Raw genomic sequence first — 19,304 nt, 5'->3', positions numbered from 1 at the left:
AGAAACTGAGGCTTTGAGAGGGGACTTTCCTTGCCCAAGGTCACATAGCAGAATTGAGATTCTAACCATGGTCCTCCATCTCCAGATCCAATCCTCCCTCTGACGCCAAGCCCTGAATGCGCTCCCTGAAATTCTTTCTCCAGCCCAGTGCCTATGGCAAGCTGTTTCTCTGGCAGGAAGATCCCCAGCGGCCCAGGCCCAGAATTCAGCCCTTCTCATGGCTTACCTCCGTCTGGACGAGGTAGTTACGCTGCGTCCTGATGTGTTTCAAGAATCCCAGGACGTTAACTGTGCTTTTGTCTTTTATCTGTTGCAGCATGCTGTCTATGACAATGTAGGTGCCTGTCCTGCCCACGCCGGCGCTATAAGACATCAAGGAAAGGCAGGTAAGAGGCTATCTGGTCGCCCTTGGCCTTCCCCAGCCCAATGATCCTTGGGAAGACGGTCTTGCTGAAAGGATGCATCTCAGCAGGACTGGGAGCAGCCAGGTGGGGATTTGAAAACGGGATTTCTTTTAAGACATCTGAAAGCTTCTATCATGGGGGTTTGTGGAAATGGAAAGATGTGACAAAAGTGGGAAGAGATTTTTAAAGTCATAAATTTAGAGCCAGAAGAAATATCCTTGGCCATCAAATACAACCCCTCCTTTTTTTTTTTTTTTTTTAAACAGATAAGAAAACTAAGGTCCTTAAAATATGTCTTAAGTAATATCCAAAGTCATACAAGTGATAGATCTGGGAAACAAGTCCATGTCCTTTTACTCCAAACCCAACTTTCTTTCCAGTGTACCACACTACCTGAAAGCTCTGTTAGATAATTCTGTGCCAAGGAGCTAATTGACTTCAGTGAGACACTAAATCTCCCAGGTCTTCAGGTTTCTCATCTGTAAAATGGACTCAATCCAGATGGCCATGGATGCTTTATTCCAGTTTTAAAACTATGATTCTAGGATTTAACGCAAGTCTGAAATTAGGCAGCTTCCTGACCCAGAGAAAGGCACTTTGCATATTTATCTCCATTTAATACATTGCATTTATATATATTAGTTCATCTGATTGTCACAACAGTCTTGTGAGATAGGTGCTATTATTATGCCTGTTATACAGATTAGGAAACTGAGTCACAGAGAAGTTAGAGTGACTTGCCTAAATTATACAGCTACTATACAGCAAACTGAGGTCCTACAGTTCAAGGTTTTTGAAATCATCAGTAAAGGAAGAAAGCCCAGAAAGCAGGACCTTTGGGCCTCTGTCCTAGGTTCTCCTTATGAGCACCTACAGGGGAAGCTGGTCTCACCTGCAGTGGACAAGCACGGGCCCCATGTCTGGCGTCCTTGCTGCCGACGATCTTCTCACAAATGTCAGCACAGGGAGGGCATATTCTGGCACTCCCATGTCAGGCCACTGCGTGTAGTGATACTGGATCACAATTCTTTCATTCTGGCGACCTTTAGGGTTTCCCTTTTGACCCTACACAGAAAGATGGAAAGAATTTCTTTAAAAGAAAAGGTCATCCATTTCCCCTTAGTTCCATGTACCAGAAATAAATGTTATAATAGCAATATACGAAGATATTATTAAATAGTAATAATTACTAAAAATCATCTCTATGACACTTTAATGTTTGCCATCTCCAGAAGTAGCTGGAGATTTAGAGCGTGTTTTTTATATTATAGATCATAGATTTTTTTTTATCATAAGAATTCAAAACGTTAATGTTAATACTTTAAAGAAGAAGACAATTTCAAAAAATTATTACCTACAAAACAAAAGCCCTTCTCACGATTCCCAAAACAGTATGGCAGAAGAATCCCAAATGGGACATCCACATACCTTTTTCACTTTAGTGTTTCTGACTGAAAAACGACGGACAGTGTAGCAGGCGTGAACTTTTGTGCTCTTCAGTGTGACGATTATGTTGCCATATTCCTCACTATTCTCTGTTGGCCAGTACTGGTCACATTTTCTCTGAGAGGAAAACAAAGGAAAAAGAGAAAGGAAGGAAGGAAGAAGAAAGAAAGAAGGAAAGAGGAGAGAGGGAGGAAAGGAGAAAAAGAAGAAAAGAGAAAGAAAGAAAAAAGAGAAAGAAGGAAGAAAAGGATGGAGAAAGAAGGAAAGAAGAAAAAGGAGAGGAAGGGAATATGAAATGGAAGGAAGGGAAGAAAGAAGATAAAGAAAGAAAAGAATAAAGAAAAAGGGAAGAAAGTAAAGAACAAAAAGAAAAGAAAAAAGGAAAGAAAGCAAGGAAGAAAGGGAAGAAGGAAAGAAAATAGTCATATCAGTTAGAATATATGTGTAGAATATAGAAATGTGATAAATATGATAGAATAGAATAAAATAGAATATTATAGATGTGTAGAATAGAATAGAAATATGATGAGAAAAAATGAGGAACTTCTGAAGTGGGAAATTCTCTCCAACAATTCAGTTTTACAATCTATCAATGACTTAGTGAATCTAGCCTGAGGCTCAGCGATTAAGGGACTCATTCAAGATTACAGGAAATACATATCCATCAAGTCTCCCTAACTCCATACCATAAGCTCATGTTATAATGAAGTTCACCTAAATCAGGTTTAGTGGACAAGAGAGAGGCAGTATGATATTGAGAGATGCAGAGACCTGGGCTCAGAACCAGGAAAAGCAGGGTTTAAGTGCCAAATATGCCATGTCCAGGCTCTGTGAACTCTACAGTTTTACGTTCTGGGGGGGAGAAGGGGTAGGGAAGGGGGATGGGGTGAGTACTGGTCTGTGTTAGGGGTTGGGGGAATTTCTACTTTGAGTTCCAAGCAGTGAAATCACATGCCCTATTTTTCTTATCTTTATTGTGCAACCTGTATCTTAGCTTTTCATGATCAATGAGAACAAGAGCCTTCTGTGTTTACTTGTGGAAATGGAAGTAGTTTTCTTTGGTGAAATGAAGACAAAAGTAATTCCTTAATGAATATACTTATGTCATTGATAAGATGAAATAAAATAGGTTACATTAGTTCTTCTATGTTGGCAAAATATTTTGTTTATGATTTGAATCTTGTAAAAAACACTGAGAGGCAGATAATACAGATGATGGGTGACTGGCTCAGAGTCACATGTCTATCAAGGGCTAGAGGCCTACTTTGAATTGAAATATTACTTCTTGATTTCAAGTTTAGCACTTTGTTAAGTTTATCCCTGGCAAAACTGAGGCAAGGAATAGTCAAGTGGCTAAATCAGGCAGGATATCGGATTTGAATCTGATTTCTAGAACTGGCACAAACTACAAAATGGCATTCTTTTGGTCACAGGAAGTGACAATCTGGTCCCATTTCTTCATTTTAAAGAAAGGGACCTGGGGAGAAGTCACTAGACTGAAATTTGAAACTGGGTCTTAAGACACTAAATCCAATAGATTCTATTACATGAATCCTCATTTTCAAATAAATCAACTCTAGATAGGAAACATGGGCAGTGGCATTAGGGTTCAAGTTAAGGGCTTCTTACTCTTCCTTTTTCCACAAGGTTTGTGATCATGATGATGATCCCAGTGTTCTGCTCCCAAATCATCCTCCAAAAATCTTCAAATGTTGATTTGAGAGGTCCTTGTGTGGCCACATAGGCTTTTGCTTTGTTGTAGCCCTTCAAAAACAAGCACCAAGTTAGATAAAGTCAGTTTTCCTTTATTCCCCAACAGCAGGTCAATGAATTACAGAAAACACCTTTCCCAGATCAAGTATTTTTAGGGTTTGGAGACAGACCCACCCAAAGCTATGGAGAGGACACAGAAACATCTCAGTTGAGTTATTCATTCTCCAATTTCACAACAAGCTTATAAAATGGTTCTCACTTACATCGACATAGTTCGCATTAATGTAGTCACTGTGCTTAGAATCTTTTCCTGGTAAAGGTCTTAACTTCACTCGACTGTGGTCATCTGTGAATGTAAAATTTTATAAAAGTATATAATTCAAGAGAAGACAGAATTATTGGGGAGGGGGGTATTTTATCTATCTTTTGTTTTTACATATTCTTCATTTCTAAGTATATTCTTTCTCACTCTCCTACATGAGTGAATCATCCCTTGGAATAAATAAAAAAGAGAAAAGGTGATTCAATAAAACTAACAATACATTAATCAAACCTGATAGTGTATGTAATATTACACACTCAAAGTCCACCACATTAAATTAAAAAAAAATACAAATGAAACTCTTCCAGAATGAGTCAGAGGATTATTTTGTGAATCTAGAACCATTCCTACATACCTGAATTCTCCAATTTGCAGTCTTACAGAGAAGCCTGGGGACATAGAGAGGCTGAATAATTGAAGGATAGTCAGTAAAGTGCCTAATAATGTCTCCACAGCCAGTTCTATATTTGTTATGCAAAGCTACCTCAATCAGAGATTTAGAGATGGAACTCATGTAGTCTAACTCACTAAATTTTACAGCAGAGGAAACTGAGGCACAAGTAGTAAGTGAAAGAGTCAAGATTTGAAACCATATCCTTTAATAACAAAATCTAGCACATTTTTCACTCTTCGACATTATCTTCCAATGTGTTCCAACCAGGAAGACCACCCTATCCATCCAAAATATCTAGTTGGAACTTTAGAAACGAGAGGACTGGAGCTGACCTAGAGAGCACATTTTATATAGATGGCAGAGGTGATCCCAGAAACTTGTTGGTGGGACCTGATTTGAGGTGCTCTTGAACCTTGTTTTGTGAAAAAAAGATGGCTAGATCAGTCCAATCTAGAGTCATCCCATCAATTAGTGTTCATATATACTGGGACTGGAGCTTCCGTTAAGTCTGTCCATTCCCTGGTGGCTCAGCTTTGAAGTTTAGTTACCAGGTTAAGGAGAGTAATGTGTCTGATTGGAAAGAGCTTCTTATTATGCACTGTTTCCCCAGCTATTAACAAAACATATCCCTCTTTCAATCAAGTCTGGACAGCATATTGGATCTTCAAGGGCACTAAATGTCAAGGTCTCAAGATTATGCTCCACATAAATAGCAAAACACTTGATATTAACCTGCCCTTATTCCCCAAGTTTTCACACTATTTTTATAAATTGACTGGAGCAAAGTATAATTGAGAGAAAAAAATTATTTTAAAAAAATTTAAGTAATGTCACCAGTCAGCTCTCTTTGTCCTTGGGTCTAAAGGATTCGCTAACCATACAAGTTACCTGTGCCTTATGCTCTCTTTTCAAGATTTATGGGAACAAATACCTTGTGGTAGAAGACTTTTCCTCAAAAATACTCCCAACACTTGAAAAACTCTGTGGTTTAAGACTAAGAACATGTGAGGAAACCACTTCTAGCATCTCTCTAACAAAAAGAAATCTATCTAATTTCAGAAACAAACACATTTCATTACTTATTCCCTTTCCCAAGGTCTAGAAAGGAATTTTTTAAACTCAATATATTTACGGTCCACCATTTTGATTGAGTACAAAAATATCCTTCTTGGTTCAATGAGATCCTCAAGAAAACCCATCATTGGATGAGCCAAGTAACCTTTTCACCCTTAAAATAAGTTAATTTGAGTTCTGAAACTCAACCACCTCCCAATCACCCTTGGGAAATGTTTTATAGTGTTGGTGCTAGTCGTGGAGTCATGCTGCAGGCCGGGCTCTGAGTAGTTAGAACATTGTCTTCTTGTTTCCTGATTAAGCTACCTGAACTCTGGCAGCCTGATGAAGGGATAATGGAGGAGAAAATGTTCCCATTCAGTCACATCCACTGGTTGCTTTGGCTGGGCTAATGAGAGATTAGCTTGCGGGTAGTTTCTTTCTTTTTGGCACCCTGTATTTTTTTTTTTATTGCTTGGCTCTCAGTCAGCACCCAGTGCAAACACTTCATCATTTATTCCTGGTTGATTAGATTTTAGAGCTTATTACTCACATGCTAAAATGTTGATGTATCTGTTTTTGTGCTTGTTATCTGGGTGATTGGAATGTTCGGCCGTGATGTTCATATCAGCGGTACAACGTTGTACTTCCTGGTGAAGAAAACAAATGGGAAACGGGCAATTAGAGAACATTAAAGCCGTCTTTTTCCTTCTATGATGTTATTTGGATTTTATATCTTGTCTAGACCTATAATCTCATCAGTGTGGGAGAACTCCTGATGCAGAAAGTGCAGATCAGCCACTCAGAAGGAACTTAGAGTTTCTGAAAATTGCTTGATGCAGTGAGAGGATTGTGACTTGATCTGTCACCCAGTGTCTTTGACAGGACCCAATAAAGTCATCTCTCTAACCACAGGGACTATCACTGAAGTGTTAAACAAAGATTTGCCTTCTCTTCTCCCCACCTTTTTTTCCATCCTACTCCACTGAGAAAGGAAGAAAAACAAAATCCCTGTTAGAAACATAAATATCAAAATAAATCCCCTTATTATTCAAGCCAAAAAAAAAAATACTTTGGGATTATCATGGCTCTATTAGGAAGTGAGAAGTTGATTAGAATTCTCAAGATTTTCAAAGTTAATTGTTTTTTTACAAAGTAATTGTTATGATATAAATTGTTCTCCCGATTCTGCTCACTTCATTTTATCTTAGTTAATACAAGTCTTCTCAGGTCTTTCTAAAACTATCCCCTTCATCATTTTTCATTGGACAATAGTATTCCACCATAAGAATATATTACAACTTATTTAGCCATTCCCCAATTTCTAGTTTCCAATTTTTTGCCACCATGAAAACAATTACTATGTTTTTGTTTATATGATTTTTAAAAAAAATTTTCTTTGATTCCTTGTGTCATTACTGGGTATTACTGAGTCAAAGGATATGCACAGTATTTTGAATATAATTCCAAATTGCTTTGTAGATTGATCAGACCAGTTTACAACTCTAATAAAAAGGCATTAATTTACCTGTTTTCCGCTAGGTCCTCCAGCATGCCATTTTTTTTTGGTCTATCTTACCAATCTGATAGATATGAGGTAGAAGCTGAGTTGTTTTAATGTACATTTCATTAATTAGTGATTATAAGTATTATTTCCATATGTCTACTGTTAGCTTAGATTTATTTCTTTGAAAACTTATTCACATCTTCTGATATCAATTGGGAATTCCCCAATTCCCCAATCAAAGAATAGTTCTCATTCTTATTCATTTGAATCTGATCAATATATATCCAAGAAAAGTTATACTTATTAGAGAAACCATATGCAAAGTTATTAGTTGTACTTATTTTATTTGCGCACAAACTTTAGTTTTATGTAACCAAAACAGACTATTTTCCCCCTTGGTGAACCTCTTGATCTCATTTGGTTATGTACCCTTTCTCTATCCAAAGGTCTTAATTTCTTCCCAGTTTTTCTAGTATCTTTGTTATATCACCCTCTATGTCTAAATCAAATATCTATTTAGAGGTTTTATTCAGTATGAGAGATCTTGGTCTATATTTCTTCCAGATGATTTTCTGGTTTTCCTAACAAATTTTATCTACAAAGTGAGTTCTTACTCTGATAGGGCATGTAGGTAGGAGTTCAAATTGAGTCTCATACTTTCTAGCTGTGTAACCCTGGGCAAATCAATTCATCCTGTTTTCTTTACCTGTAAAATGAGCTGGAAAAGGAAATGGCAAACCACTCCAGTATTGCCAAGAAAAAGCTCCAATGGCGTCACAAAGAGTAAGACAGGATTGAAATGGCTGAACAACAATAAAAATTCTAATAGCTGAGATCTTTGAATTTGTAAAAGGCTAGGTTATAATGCTCATTTTCTTTGATGTGTTGTTTTTGAATTTGAATTTGTTCCACCAATCAACTTCCTCTCTTCCTTATCTAGAACTAAATTATTTATTTTTGTGAATAAAGGTTTGTAATATAGCAATAGCCAAGTCCCTTCTTTCCCATTTTTTTCATTTATACTTTTGATATTCTTGTCACTTTTCTTTTCCAGATGAATTTTGTTAATTATTTTTAGTGATAGTTTCATAATTGGTATGACATAGGTAAGTTAAATTAAATAGAATTGTCATTATTGTTTCACAGGCCTCACTTACTCATGATCAATGACTTTTTCTTCAACTACTTAGATCTGCCTTTATTTATGTAAAGAATATCTTCTAATTGTGTTCATATAATGTCTGTATACCTTGATACTTCTTTTATGTCTAATCCACTTCACTCAGAAGCATTTATTAATTAAATGCTATGTGGAAGACATTGTGCTAGGCACTGGGGAGATACAAATAAATCAGTTATTTATTAAACACTTAATATGTGGTAGACATTGTGTTAAGCTGCTAATATTGAAGATACAAAGGAAGGCAAAAAATCAATGTATAAATAAATAGGTATATACAAAAGACATTCAGAGTAGATGACAGAGAAACAGAAAGGGGAAGGCTGGAGCCAGTGAAAGGGTTGCCCTTGACTTACAATATGGTGGTGATAATGTGGTATATGCACAAGTATCCCATAAATATTCCACTCTATTTATTTCTTCAATTAATTAATTTTTTGAGGGGTTGTGAGGCAATTGGGGCTAAATGACTTCCCCGGGGTCATCCAGCTAGGAAGTGTTAAGTGTCTGAGGCCAGATTTGAATTCAGGTCCTCCTGACTTCAGGATCGGTGTTCTACCCATTATGCTATCTAGCTACCCTTACATTCCATTTATTTCTATTCAGCAGGTATTCATTAAGGGTTATAAAGTGTCAGATGCTGTATTAAGTGCCAAGGAAATAAAATACAAGAACAAAATATTCCTGACATCAGGGAGCTTACATTATACAGGAGAATATAAAACACATGCAAAATTAGAGAATAACTAGAAATCAGGACAGGGTTCTTTTACTTTTTTTTAGTTATGGATGTGGCTTCTCAAAAATAAGGCTTTAAATGCATAAAATAAAATACAGAGAATTACAAAGAAATCTTTGTAACTGTTGAAAAACAGTTCGTATATATATTTATGTATGTATGTACACACACACACACACACACACACACACCATGTTTGTGGACCCCTATGTTAATAACCTCTGCTTTAAGGACAATAAGACATCATGATGGTTAAGGGAAGAATAGATCATTGTAACCCTAAGCCAAGGGGACAGTGGTTGAAGTTAATGAAGTCATTGTTCATGGGCATGCAGAATCTTAATGGAGAGCTTGACTTTTTGACCCTCTCTTGCATCAACATTTTGCATGAAGCCACTCTCTCTGGTGATCCTTCTTGGAGATGCAGGGCTCATGCCCATACGTTCTCCCTGGGTTATTGACAAGACAAATTATTCGGTACGCTGTGTTTCAAAACATTAAAGAATGGGGACCTGCCTAATAAGGGAAGTCATTAGCTGTGCACAGCTGCTCCAAAGAGCAGGAGCAAAAAGAAGCAAAATTATCAGGAGGATCGTTTTGCCCACAACAGATGTAAGGGTTTTTGGGTACATGTCAACTTGGCACAAAGGTGCAAAAGGGAAACCACAGTGGTTTTTCACAAAAAGCACCAACCCCAAGGAGAACAAGGAGGAAGATGGTCTTGATGTTCACCAAGTGTTTCCTGGGATGATCCCCCTTCTCTGTTCCCGAGTGGGGGGTTATTCTCATTAAAGGAAGACAAGCAACTAACAAAGGAGAATGCTCTGTTTGGAAGACTTATGGTCCTCCCTTTGTTTCCATTTCTTGGAAGACACAGGGAAGTCATTTAATAATCTTTAGTCATCACCTGGATAGGCTTTTGTGAATATATGTACACACACACACCTATGTATCTATCTATCTATCTATCCATATATATGTACATGCACACATACATGTAAGTACATATTCACATATATTCATATTGGTAGAATGTGTCATTCTATTACTTTCAAAATTTTTTATTAAGTGCTTTCTCTGTGGAAAATACTGTGCTAGATACTGATAAACAATTATTTGTTAAACACTTATGTGATAAATACTGTGGTAAGGCACTAACACTGAAGATACAACAAAGGCAAAAAGCCAACATATAAATAAATAGTTGTGTACAAAATTTATTTAGAGTAGATGAAAGAGAACTAGGAAAGGGAAGATAGGTTTACTGGAGGGGTGGGGAGCAGCTAGGCAGTGCTGTGTATATAGCACTGGTCCTGGAGTCACAGCCTCAGACACTTAGTAGCTCTATGACCCTTGGCAAACCACTTAACCCTGTTTGCCTCAGTTTCCTCCTCTGTAAAATGGGAAATGGTAAACCACTTCCATATCTTCAGTCAAGAAAATCCCAAATTGGATCACAAAGAATCAGATGTGAATAAAAATGACTGAATGTATATGTGTGTGTGTATACACATAGATCTTACACTACATATATAACATATATACACATATATGTTGTTGTTCAGTCATTTCAGTTGTGTCCTTCTCTTCCTGACCCTATTTGGGGTTTTCTTGGTAAAGATATTAGAGTGATTTGCCATTTCCCGCTCCAGCTCATTTTACAGATGAGAAAACTGAGGCAGACAGGGTGAAGTGACTTGCTTAGGGTCACACAGCTAGTGTCTGAACCTGGATGAGTCTTCCTGACTATGGCATCACCCAGCTGTCCCCACACATTCTCCCCCACACCTCTCACTTTTTTTATGCTTTGTTTTAGATAATAAAAAATGTACAGTTTAAGGAAAATCCTAAAAAAAAATAGATGAACCATTTAAGTTCAAGAAGAGTCAAAGAAATTCTTGACATGATACATCTAAAAGGAAGTCCTGTTTCCTCTTCTTTCTGTAACCCCCGTGTACAATGTTAGCACATGAAAAGTCATCAATATACCATAAGGGGAAGAGAACTGGACTGAAGCCCGGGAAAGACCCAAGTTCCAAGCTTGCCCTTTCACAGCTGCCTGCGTTTATGGGTAAATCTTACCATTGCTATTAACCTCTCATTTCTTCACCTGAAAATTGGAGATAATAATACTTCACAGGGTGGCTGTAAGCGTCGTGTCAATCCAATAAGCATTAATTAAGCTCTTATTATATGTTAGGCACTATTCCTAGGTGATGGTGATAGAACACAAAGATAAAAACATGTAATTCCTGCCTTCAAGCATCTTATAGTCTACTGGGCATTAAAAGAGATCATCTTAAGTAAAGCACTCTACAAAGCTGGAAGATTTAATTATCAGTGATGATGCTGATGACTACATCACTAGTGCTCTCACAGCAGTAAGGAAGCCCAGTTGGGCAGAAGTATGGGGAGTCAGTTTTTGAGAAATCTACATCACCCAAACATGGAACTCAGGAACCATACAAAGCTCTGCCTTTGGACAGAAAGACCAGATGTATCTCCATGAATATGGAAGGGAAACTATCTCCAGCTCTTCTAAAGCTCAGATTCTTAAGTTGTGGTTCATGATTCCATATGGGATCTTCTAAGTGAATGGGGAGGGGAGTTTTAGCAAAATTATGATTTATTATCAGTGAATGTTTCATTTATTATCAGTGAATGTTTCATTTGTATACCTATTTTATATATCCCCTACCCAAGGTCATGTAAAAATTTCTCAGGTGAAAAAGGTTCATAGTGGAAAAAGTTTAAAAAGCCCATGTCTAAGGCACACACTGAGATGGCTAACAAAGCTATTTCACATCTGCCTCAGGGCACAGCCTCATTCATTACAAAGAATGTCCCAGCCTTTCTAGGGTCACATGTCTGGATTTAAATATTGTCCCCATATCCCAAGGATGCTGATTGGATCTTAGGTACTAGCATTACCATTTTTATCAATCAATCAATAAGCATTTATTAGGTATTTGGATATACAGGACAATAAGAAACAGTTCTCCTAAAGAAGTTTCTCTAATAGCATCCCAATGCTTAGATAGTAGTTTCAGCTTTACTTCCTCCAATTTAAATTTGGAAGGGAAAGAGGGAGGGGATTATATGATTTCTAAGATTTCTGCTAACACTTTTTCCCTCTCCCTTCTCCTTTTGGTCTAGACTTCTGACTTCATTAGTGTGGGGTTCTTTCAGTGTGTAAACTTCCTCTTAGGAGAGAACAAAAAATGGCTACATGAAGATAGTAAAGGAATATCTAGCAAAGCACTGATGAGATCACATCAAATTCTCTGAATGAATTATATCCAAGGGGAAGGGAGGAGGGAATGAGGGAGGAAAGAAAGGAGGAAGAAAGGAAGGAAGGAAAGAAGGAAGAAGAAACAGAAGGAGAAAAAAGGGAGGGAAGAAATGAAGGTAAGGGAGGGAGGAAACAATGTTGGAGAAAGGAATTTTTATTTGGGCATTGGGTGGACCAGAAATCCTTTGCAGTCTCCTCTGATATAGAAAACTTGGAGTGTGATAAATGTTATATGTGTACATCTCAGAGTCACTATCCTGAATTTTACTTTTTCAGATTTGTAGAGATGATGGACTCTAATGAGATTCCTCTTCCTTTTATCTTTAGTAGACTAACAGATGGCTGGAGAAAGGTCACCAATGTAAATTTTCACCTACTACCACTCCCATGTGGGTGAGGAAACATTACTCTGTGCATTTCATGAAATTTTTTGGTTATTTTAATCACTGACAGCCACTCAGCCCAAGACCATCTTTGACCAAATTTTTTGGTACCCCTCACAACCAATTTTGTACACACCAGGATCATTTAATTTTTTTTAATTGTTCTGAAGCACGTTTGGACTTTATGTTTATATTTGTTCAGCCATTTTCACCACTCTTAGGTGATGATGAACGGTTTTTATTATTTTTCACAAACTCTGCATAAGCAAAATGACATATGACTAATAGGCTTGAATTTTTCCATGATATTCAACTTCATTTATAGACAAAAAGACATCTGCCAATCTCCTGCCAGGAGAGAAAGTTATTTCCATCCATAATTTTGGTCACTAGAGTCATATCTCCTTATTGAGTAGAATATATAGAGAGAGGAAAAAAAGAAAAACACAATATGGTTTGAGTAACTAGAATTGTCTAAAACATGATAAGGGCCTGGATGGAAATGGCTACACTGGCTAATCATGGTATGCTTGGTTCATTACTTTGTGGATCTGTGACTTCATTCATGTAGGTACTCCCATCAACGCAGAGTAAAACTTGCTAAGTCACAGTATCAAGAAATTAAGAATTGAAAGGGAACTTAGAGGTCACTGCGTCTAACCTCTTCATTTTAGAAAAGTATTTAGGAATTCATCTGGCCACAGATTTATTAAGTTTTGAATCCACAATCTGATTTTAAATATAGCCCAGTTTCTATTGTATCTAACCCTCAGTAATGTGTCTTAAAACAATAACTACCTTGTTGCTGACCTAATGATAGAACTTAGTTTTAGAGTTGCAAGGGACCTGACATATGAAATCTAATCTTATCTGACAGATGAGAAAATTAATGCTCTAGATAGTTTGTGTGACCTAACAATGATCATATAAGTAGTAAAACAGCAGAACCAGTATTTAAATCTAGGGCTTCTGACTCCAAATTCAGCATGCCTTTTACTGTACTAGTGATGCAGTGTCTAGAGTGTTAAGTCTGGAGTGAGAAAGACTCTGGAGTGAGAAAGTTCAAATTTTATCTTAGACCTTAATTGTGTGAACTGCACAATTCATTTAACTTTTATTTGCCTCAGTTTCCTCAACTGTAAAATGATAATAATAACAGTATCTTCCTCTCAGGGTTGTTGTAGGAATCAAATGAGGTTATATTTGTAAACAGTAGGCATTTAATTAGTGCTTATTTCTTTTGCTTTCCTTCCCTGCTTAAAAGTTGCCTTGTTCTGCTCTAATAAAAGATTGACACACTATGAGAGGGGCATGGTCTGAGTTATCTAAGTTAATTTTTTTATTTAGTTCAACAAGGTGACCTTTAAGGATATCTGATTGAGGACTCTCTGGAAACAGGTATGGACTCTGCCATAGTTGACTGTTCCCCCTCAAGACTGAGGCAACCAGATACCTCTAGCTAGTTTTCATGATTTCATCCCAATGGAGCAACATCATGATCCTTTTTTTGCTATCTAGATCAGGCTGGAGCTGGTTCTGTGTGCAAGTATATGAAGCAACTGAAAATGGATAGACCAGGGCAGCCAAGGGCCCTTGTTGGAAATAAGTCACTCAAACTGGTTAAGCCGATTCTTTGTCAGAAATTCTCAGCTAGAGTCATTATCTCTGTTTTACTTTTCCAATTAGGAGAAAGGCAGAAAACAAAGAACATTCATTAATAATGTTAAATATCATTTTATTAAAGCCTGGGGATTCCTCTTACCTAAGATGCCTCATTTTGCCTCTAAGATAATGGCATCGGTAATTCCTTAAAGGAATTCGAAGCTAATTTTGGATGTTCAATGAGATCATTTTGTATACCGCTGGCTTTTCTCCACCCAAACTGGCATTTCAAATTTAATGTGATTTTAATAGGTGTTAAAAAAAAAAACCCATTAAGGTGACACTGACAGATGGAGAAAGTATTATAAATTCACCTGTGCAGCACCTTGGAAATAGCTTCAGATATGGTCTTGTGCAAACTTTAATGTCCTCGTGGAATGGTTATGTTTAATTTTATAACTCGCAGGCAACTACAGATGGGGTGCCAAATGAACATGGGAATTGCAGAATTAAAAAAACAACAACACTACAAGTTGTTTATGCTTGGAACAGAATGATGGTCTCAGAGGTTAGAAAGTGGCTATATAACAATCTGTGTGAGAAAACTAGAGTGAAAGTCTGGGAAGTCGAGGAACAGAATGGATTGGGAAAATAATGTTCAGGTAGATAAGCTTTGTGATCTAGGGATTTTGGAGCTAGGAAAACCTGGGTTTGAGTCTGCCTCTGCTATGTGCTGACTATAAGACAACTCTCTAAGGTTCAATGTTACCGAAAAATCATGCATTTGCATTATCTGGGGGAGAATCTTCACCAGAGAATTCTCTATACCTGTGAAATGAAAGGTTTTGTTCCTATACTATGCTACGGTAGCTAAAGAGCTAAGCTGGTTGCCTAAGGTGGATGGGTGAGTGAGTAGGTATGGAGAAGGCTCCTTGGAGAAGCTATTGCCAGCACTCCAACCCCCAACCTGTGTTCTTGGGGTGCTGTTACCTTTGCTCTGTTAATCTTAGTAACTTCTCTAGACTCAGTTTCCTCATCTGTAAAATGAGGGGGTTGAACTTGAAGTCTCTTATCGACTCTTTTAGCCCTAATTCTATGCTCCCAATGGTTCTAAGAAGAATTTGCTAGCATTCATATAGTATTTATGACGCGTCTTCTATTGTTGATTCTCACAACAATCCTGTGAGGTAGAGGCTATTATTATCCCCATTTTACAAATGAGGAAACCAAGGTTAAAGATCTCATTCTGGTTCACAGAGCTAGGAAGTAAATGAGGTAGGACAAATTCAGGTCTTCCTGATGCTAAATCATACTCTCTAATCAAAGGGCTACCTCACTAGCTCTGGGGATGGGTTTGAGTGATAGTGAAATTCTAATGAAAGAGCAGGAGAGATCAAGAGGGGAGCATGGGTATATCGGGAAAGCGCCATGTCCAGGGATTTTGTGTGTGTGTGTGTGTGTGTGTGTGTGTGTGTGTGTGTTCATCTCCCTCCTCAGGCCACTTCGCACTAACTTTGTTGGTTCATGTTCTGTATCTTCCCAGAGGAACCAGGACAGGAACTGTTTAGTTTCAGTCTTTCTCTCCTCAGTGCCCAGAAAAGTTACTTGCATGTATATCACAAATACTGGGAGGGTTGAATGGAAGCTGAGTGATCCCAAGAAAGAAAGGTTCCAATAATTACACACACACACACACACACACACACACAATTTCTTTCTTTGAAATGTTTCTGATGTATTAGAGAAACAAATCTCTTTGTATAAAAAACAAGCCCTTGTCCCTCACACACACCCCTCCCTGCCCCTACCGAGTGCTTAGACGTAGTGTATGCTTTAGAAATGCTTGGGGCTAGACTGATTAATTGAAGATGTCTGGAAAGAACTCCCTTCTCGCTTCCATGTCTTGGAATCCTGACTTCCTTCAGCACCCACTTCAAGCGCTGCCTTCTGCAAAAGGGCCTCTGCTGCTGATGGTAGCCCTGGCCTTTTGGAACCATCTCTCTATATTAACACACACACATAATATAGGACATCCTATACATATATCGGATACACGTATCCATGTGCACAGAGGGCCATCTCCAGTCATCCTGATCGCTCTCTTGCCACTGGACCCAGATGGCTCCAGAGGAAAAAATGAGAATTTGCACAGCCTTCCCTCACATTTCAATTCACTTACATGTCATCACTTCCAAGATATCTTTGGGTCTCTTTGAGAATGGACAAACAACAAAACATGTGTGTGTATATATATATATACATACACACACACACACATATGTGTGTATATGTGTATATATATAAAACTATATATGCAGTATATGTATACATGTTTACACATGTGTTTGTATAAGTGCAGAGACATAGACCCATGTATATGTACACACATATATATATATATATATATATACAGTTGTATATGTAGATATGTGTCTATATATGTGGGTATACATGTGAGTATACATACATATCCATATCCATGGGTGCATACACATTTTCTCTCCCAATAGAATGTCTCTAGGAAGATGGGTTCTGTCTTTACATTCCGAGTGCCTAGCGTGCTATTTGGCCCATGTAAAGAAAATAAATCCTTGTTGACTGACTGGGGGCCAGAAAAAGGTAACTCCTCCATGGAGCAGAGGGGTCCTCAAACTTTTTAAATAGGGGGACAGTTCACTGTCCTCAGATTGTTGGAGGGCCGAACTATAGTAAAAACAAAAACTTTGTTTTTTGGGCCTTTAAATAAAGAAACTTCATAGCCCTGGGTGAGGGGGATAATCATCCTCAGCTGCTGCATCTGGCCTACTGGTCATAGCTTGAGGACCCCTGGAAGGCTAATGATCCCATGGTCATTTCTTCTTACAGCTGAGCAGGTCCCAGAGGGAGCCTTCCACCAAGGCTGGTTTCTGGTTTCTATGTGTGGCTTACAAAGCCCATTTCGGTCCCATGCAAGACTGTCAACAGGAATAAAAGCTGACATTTACAGGTTCAAGAAGTGCCTCATTTGAGCCCCACAGATCAGCTGTGGTAGGTACCACCTGTTATGTAGATGAGAAAACTGAGGCACAGATAAGTAAAGTGATCTTATCAAGGTCCTACAGTTAGTAAGGGCAGCTAGATGGTATCAGTGGATAAAGGACGGGGCCTGGAGACAGGAAGACCTGAGTGCAAATCGGAACTTAGACTCTTACTAGCTGTGTGGTCCTGGGCAAGTCATTAACCCTGTTTGCCTCAGTTTGTTCATCTATAAAAGGAGATGGAATAGGAAATGGCAAGCCATTCCAGTGTCTCTGCCAAGAAAACCCCAAATAGGTCCCAAGAATGGGATGTGACTGAAAATTACTGAATAGTAATCAACAATTATTAAGAGGAGGAAGATTTATACTTTTGCCTCTCTCATCCGTCCTGGGCCTGATTCCACATCCAGCTCTTGGACGCTTATCCAACCAATTCTTCACTTAAAATCTGGGTCTTTTGAAATCTAAAAGAACTCTGGCACTGTTCAGCTGGGGCCCCAAAAAACAGTGTTGGAAATATTGTCTGTGATCCCCCAGCCTTCTTTTGTTTCCAGGAATGTGTAATGATCTACATGAGGCATTAATTACAGCACCAGCTAAGGGACTATGGAAGGAAATGTCAAGGACATTTCTATGTCTCTCAATTCTGTTGAAAGTAATTGAGACTGCGGACCCTTAGCAAATCACCAGTGGTCAGGGCTCAGCTGGATGAGGTTCCAGTCTCCTGTGAAGGCCTTGCTAGTCAGGGTTTAGCTCAATCAGGGTTAATTATAATGGAGGGCCTTCCCTAAAGATCTTGTCAGAGGCAGGCTGGGCCTACAGCTTCATCCCCAAGCTTATTTCTTCAACCTTTGATCCTCCTAATGTTATCAATATGCTAAGCCCCCTACTTTGGAGCAAGACTGCTAACAAACAGCACCTCTGAAAGCTTGATGGGTTATGGCCAGGAAGGTCTGGGAGGAGAGAACGCTATTCTCTAATGTGAGGATGAAGTCTTCTAAATGACCAGGAAGCAAAAATTCAGATGGTTCCCTTCCCTCTAAACAACTCTTTGCAAGAGAGAGCGAAGGAAAAAAAATAATTTTAAAGAGGTTGAAGGTGAAATGTTAGTTTAATGCTTTTCTCATATTATAACAGCAGCACTGTCTTTTGGAAAAGGGGCTGGCGCTATTTCCATTGATTCAGAATCTGCAAATGGTTATGATATCAAAATGCCCTCCCCCATTTATGAAATAATAATCTACATTTATGAATTTGCCTTCAAGTTTACACAGTATATATTTTTATGTTAAGTCGTTAAGAGTTCTTTCCTCATAAAAATTCAATATATATTTAAGAGTTACTAAAACTACTTTCCTTATTGCAAATATCTTGAGGTAGGGAATATAATCACTACTTTTCCATTTTACAGATGGAGAAACTGAAGTTATTTTATATTTTAGGCATATAAAAGCATAATACTGAGAAGAGGTCCCTAAGGCTTCATTAGACTGCCCTAAAGGTCCAGAACCTTACAAAGTTTACAAATTCCTGATACTGAAATGCCTTTTTCAATTCTTGTAATTTGGAATCTCTGATAATCTGGGGGTGCTGGGCTGAAGGCTGCTTCTGGAAAACTGTAAAAACAAACACTGGGAAAACCTGTGCAAACTGAGTCATTTTAATCTAGAACAAGAATCCTTGCCCATTTTTGACTAACAGATTAAGCCTGTGTTTAAGATGATATATTTTTAAAACTACTATTTTATACTGATAAATTTTTTCAAGAGTTATAACTGAAGGAAGAGTTAAATTTTAGTTAGACTATCTTGAAAATAAAGAAGTATATTTTTTCCCCCAACCAAGTCCATGGGCTCCCTTAAATCAACCATGGACCAAAAGTTAAGAGGTTCTGCCCTAGAGAAAAAACCAAGATCCATTTTCAGCACTGATTTATCAGACTTTTATATTAAAAAAACAAATACAACCACTGTAAAGCATTTTTAAAATTAAGATTTAGTATCCATTCCCAATAACCATGATTAATTTCGATTACACCTGCAACATTATTAAGACTTTCAAAAAATGGGTCACTCAGAAGTTTCACCAAGTTAGACTACCCAGAGAGTGGATAATTTAGGGCTTTTTACTGTAGAGTTCATTGGCTTTCACTATTTCTGCCTCACCATCTTTTTGAAGATAGTGGATATTTTTTACTTGTTCTGAATAAGCTATCCCTTTTCGATCAAGAGAAAATAGGGAATAAAAGGCCA

General features: G+C 37.9%; 1 protein-coding gene across 2 annotated transcripts in view; it reads right to left on the bottom strand.

Moving 5' to 3' along the window:
* Positions 1-19,304, bottom strand: part of PTPRG (protein tyrosine phosphatase receptor type G) — a 771,239-nt gene that overhangs the window by 33,085 nt on the left and 718,850 nt on the right. For both annotated transcript variants that reach the window (XM_023498086.2, XM_023498087.2), the window contains 6 exons: positions 5,886-5,982; positions 3,827-3,909; positions 3,480-3,614; positions 1,833-1,967; positions 1,297-1,469; positions 227-362 (listed from right to left, as the gene is read on the bottom strand). In XM_023498086.2, the coding sequence (XP_023353854.2) occupies positions 227-362; positions 1,297-1,469; positions 1,833-1,967; positions 3,480-3,614; positions 3,827-3,909; positions 5,886-5,982 (759 nt within the window). The remainder of the gene's footprint in view (positions 1-226; positions 363-1,296; positions 1,470-1,832; positions 1,968-3,479; positions 3,615-3,826; positions 3,910-5,885; positions 5,983-19,304) is intronic.

The sequence above is a fragment of the Sarcophilus harrisii genome, chromosome 1 (genome assembly GCF_902635505.1).
Source record: "Sarcophilus harrisii chromosome 1, mSarHar1.11, whole genome shotgun sequence".
In the NCBI taxonomy this organism is placed as follows: Eukaryota; Metazoa; Chordata; class Mammalia; order Dasyuromorphia; family Dasyuridae; genus Sarcophilus; species Sarcophilus harrisii.
This window is presented reverse-complemented; position numbering and strand designations above follow the sequence as displayed.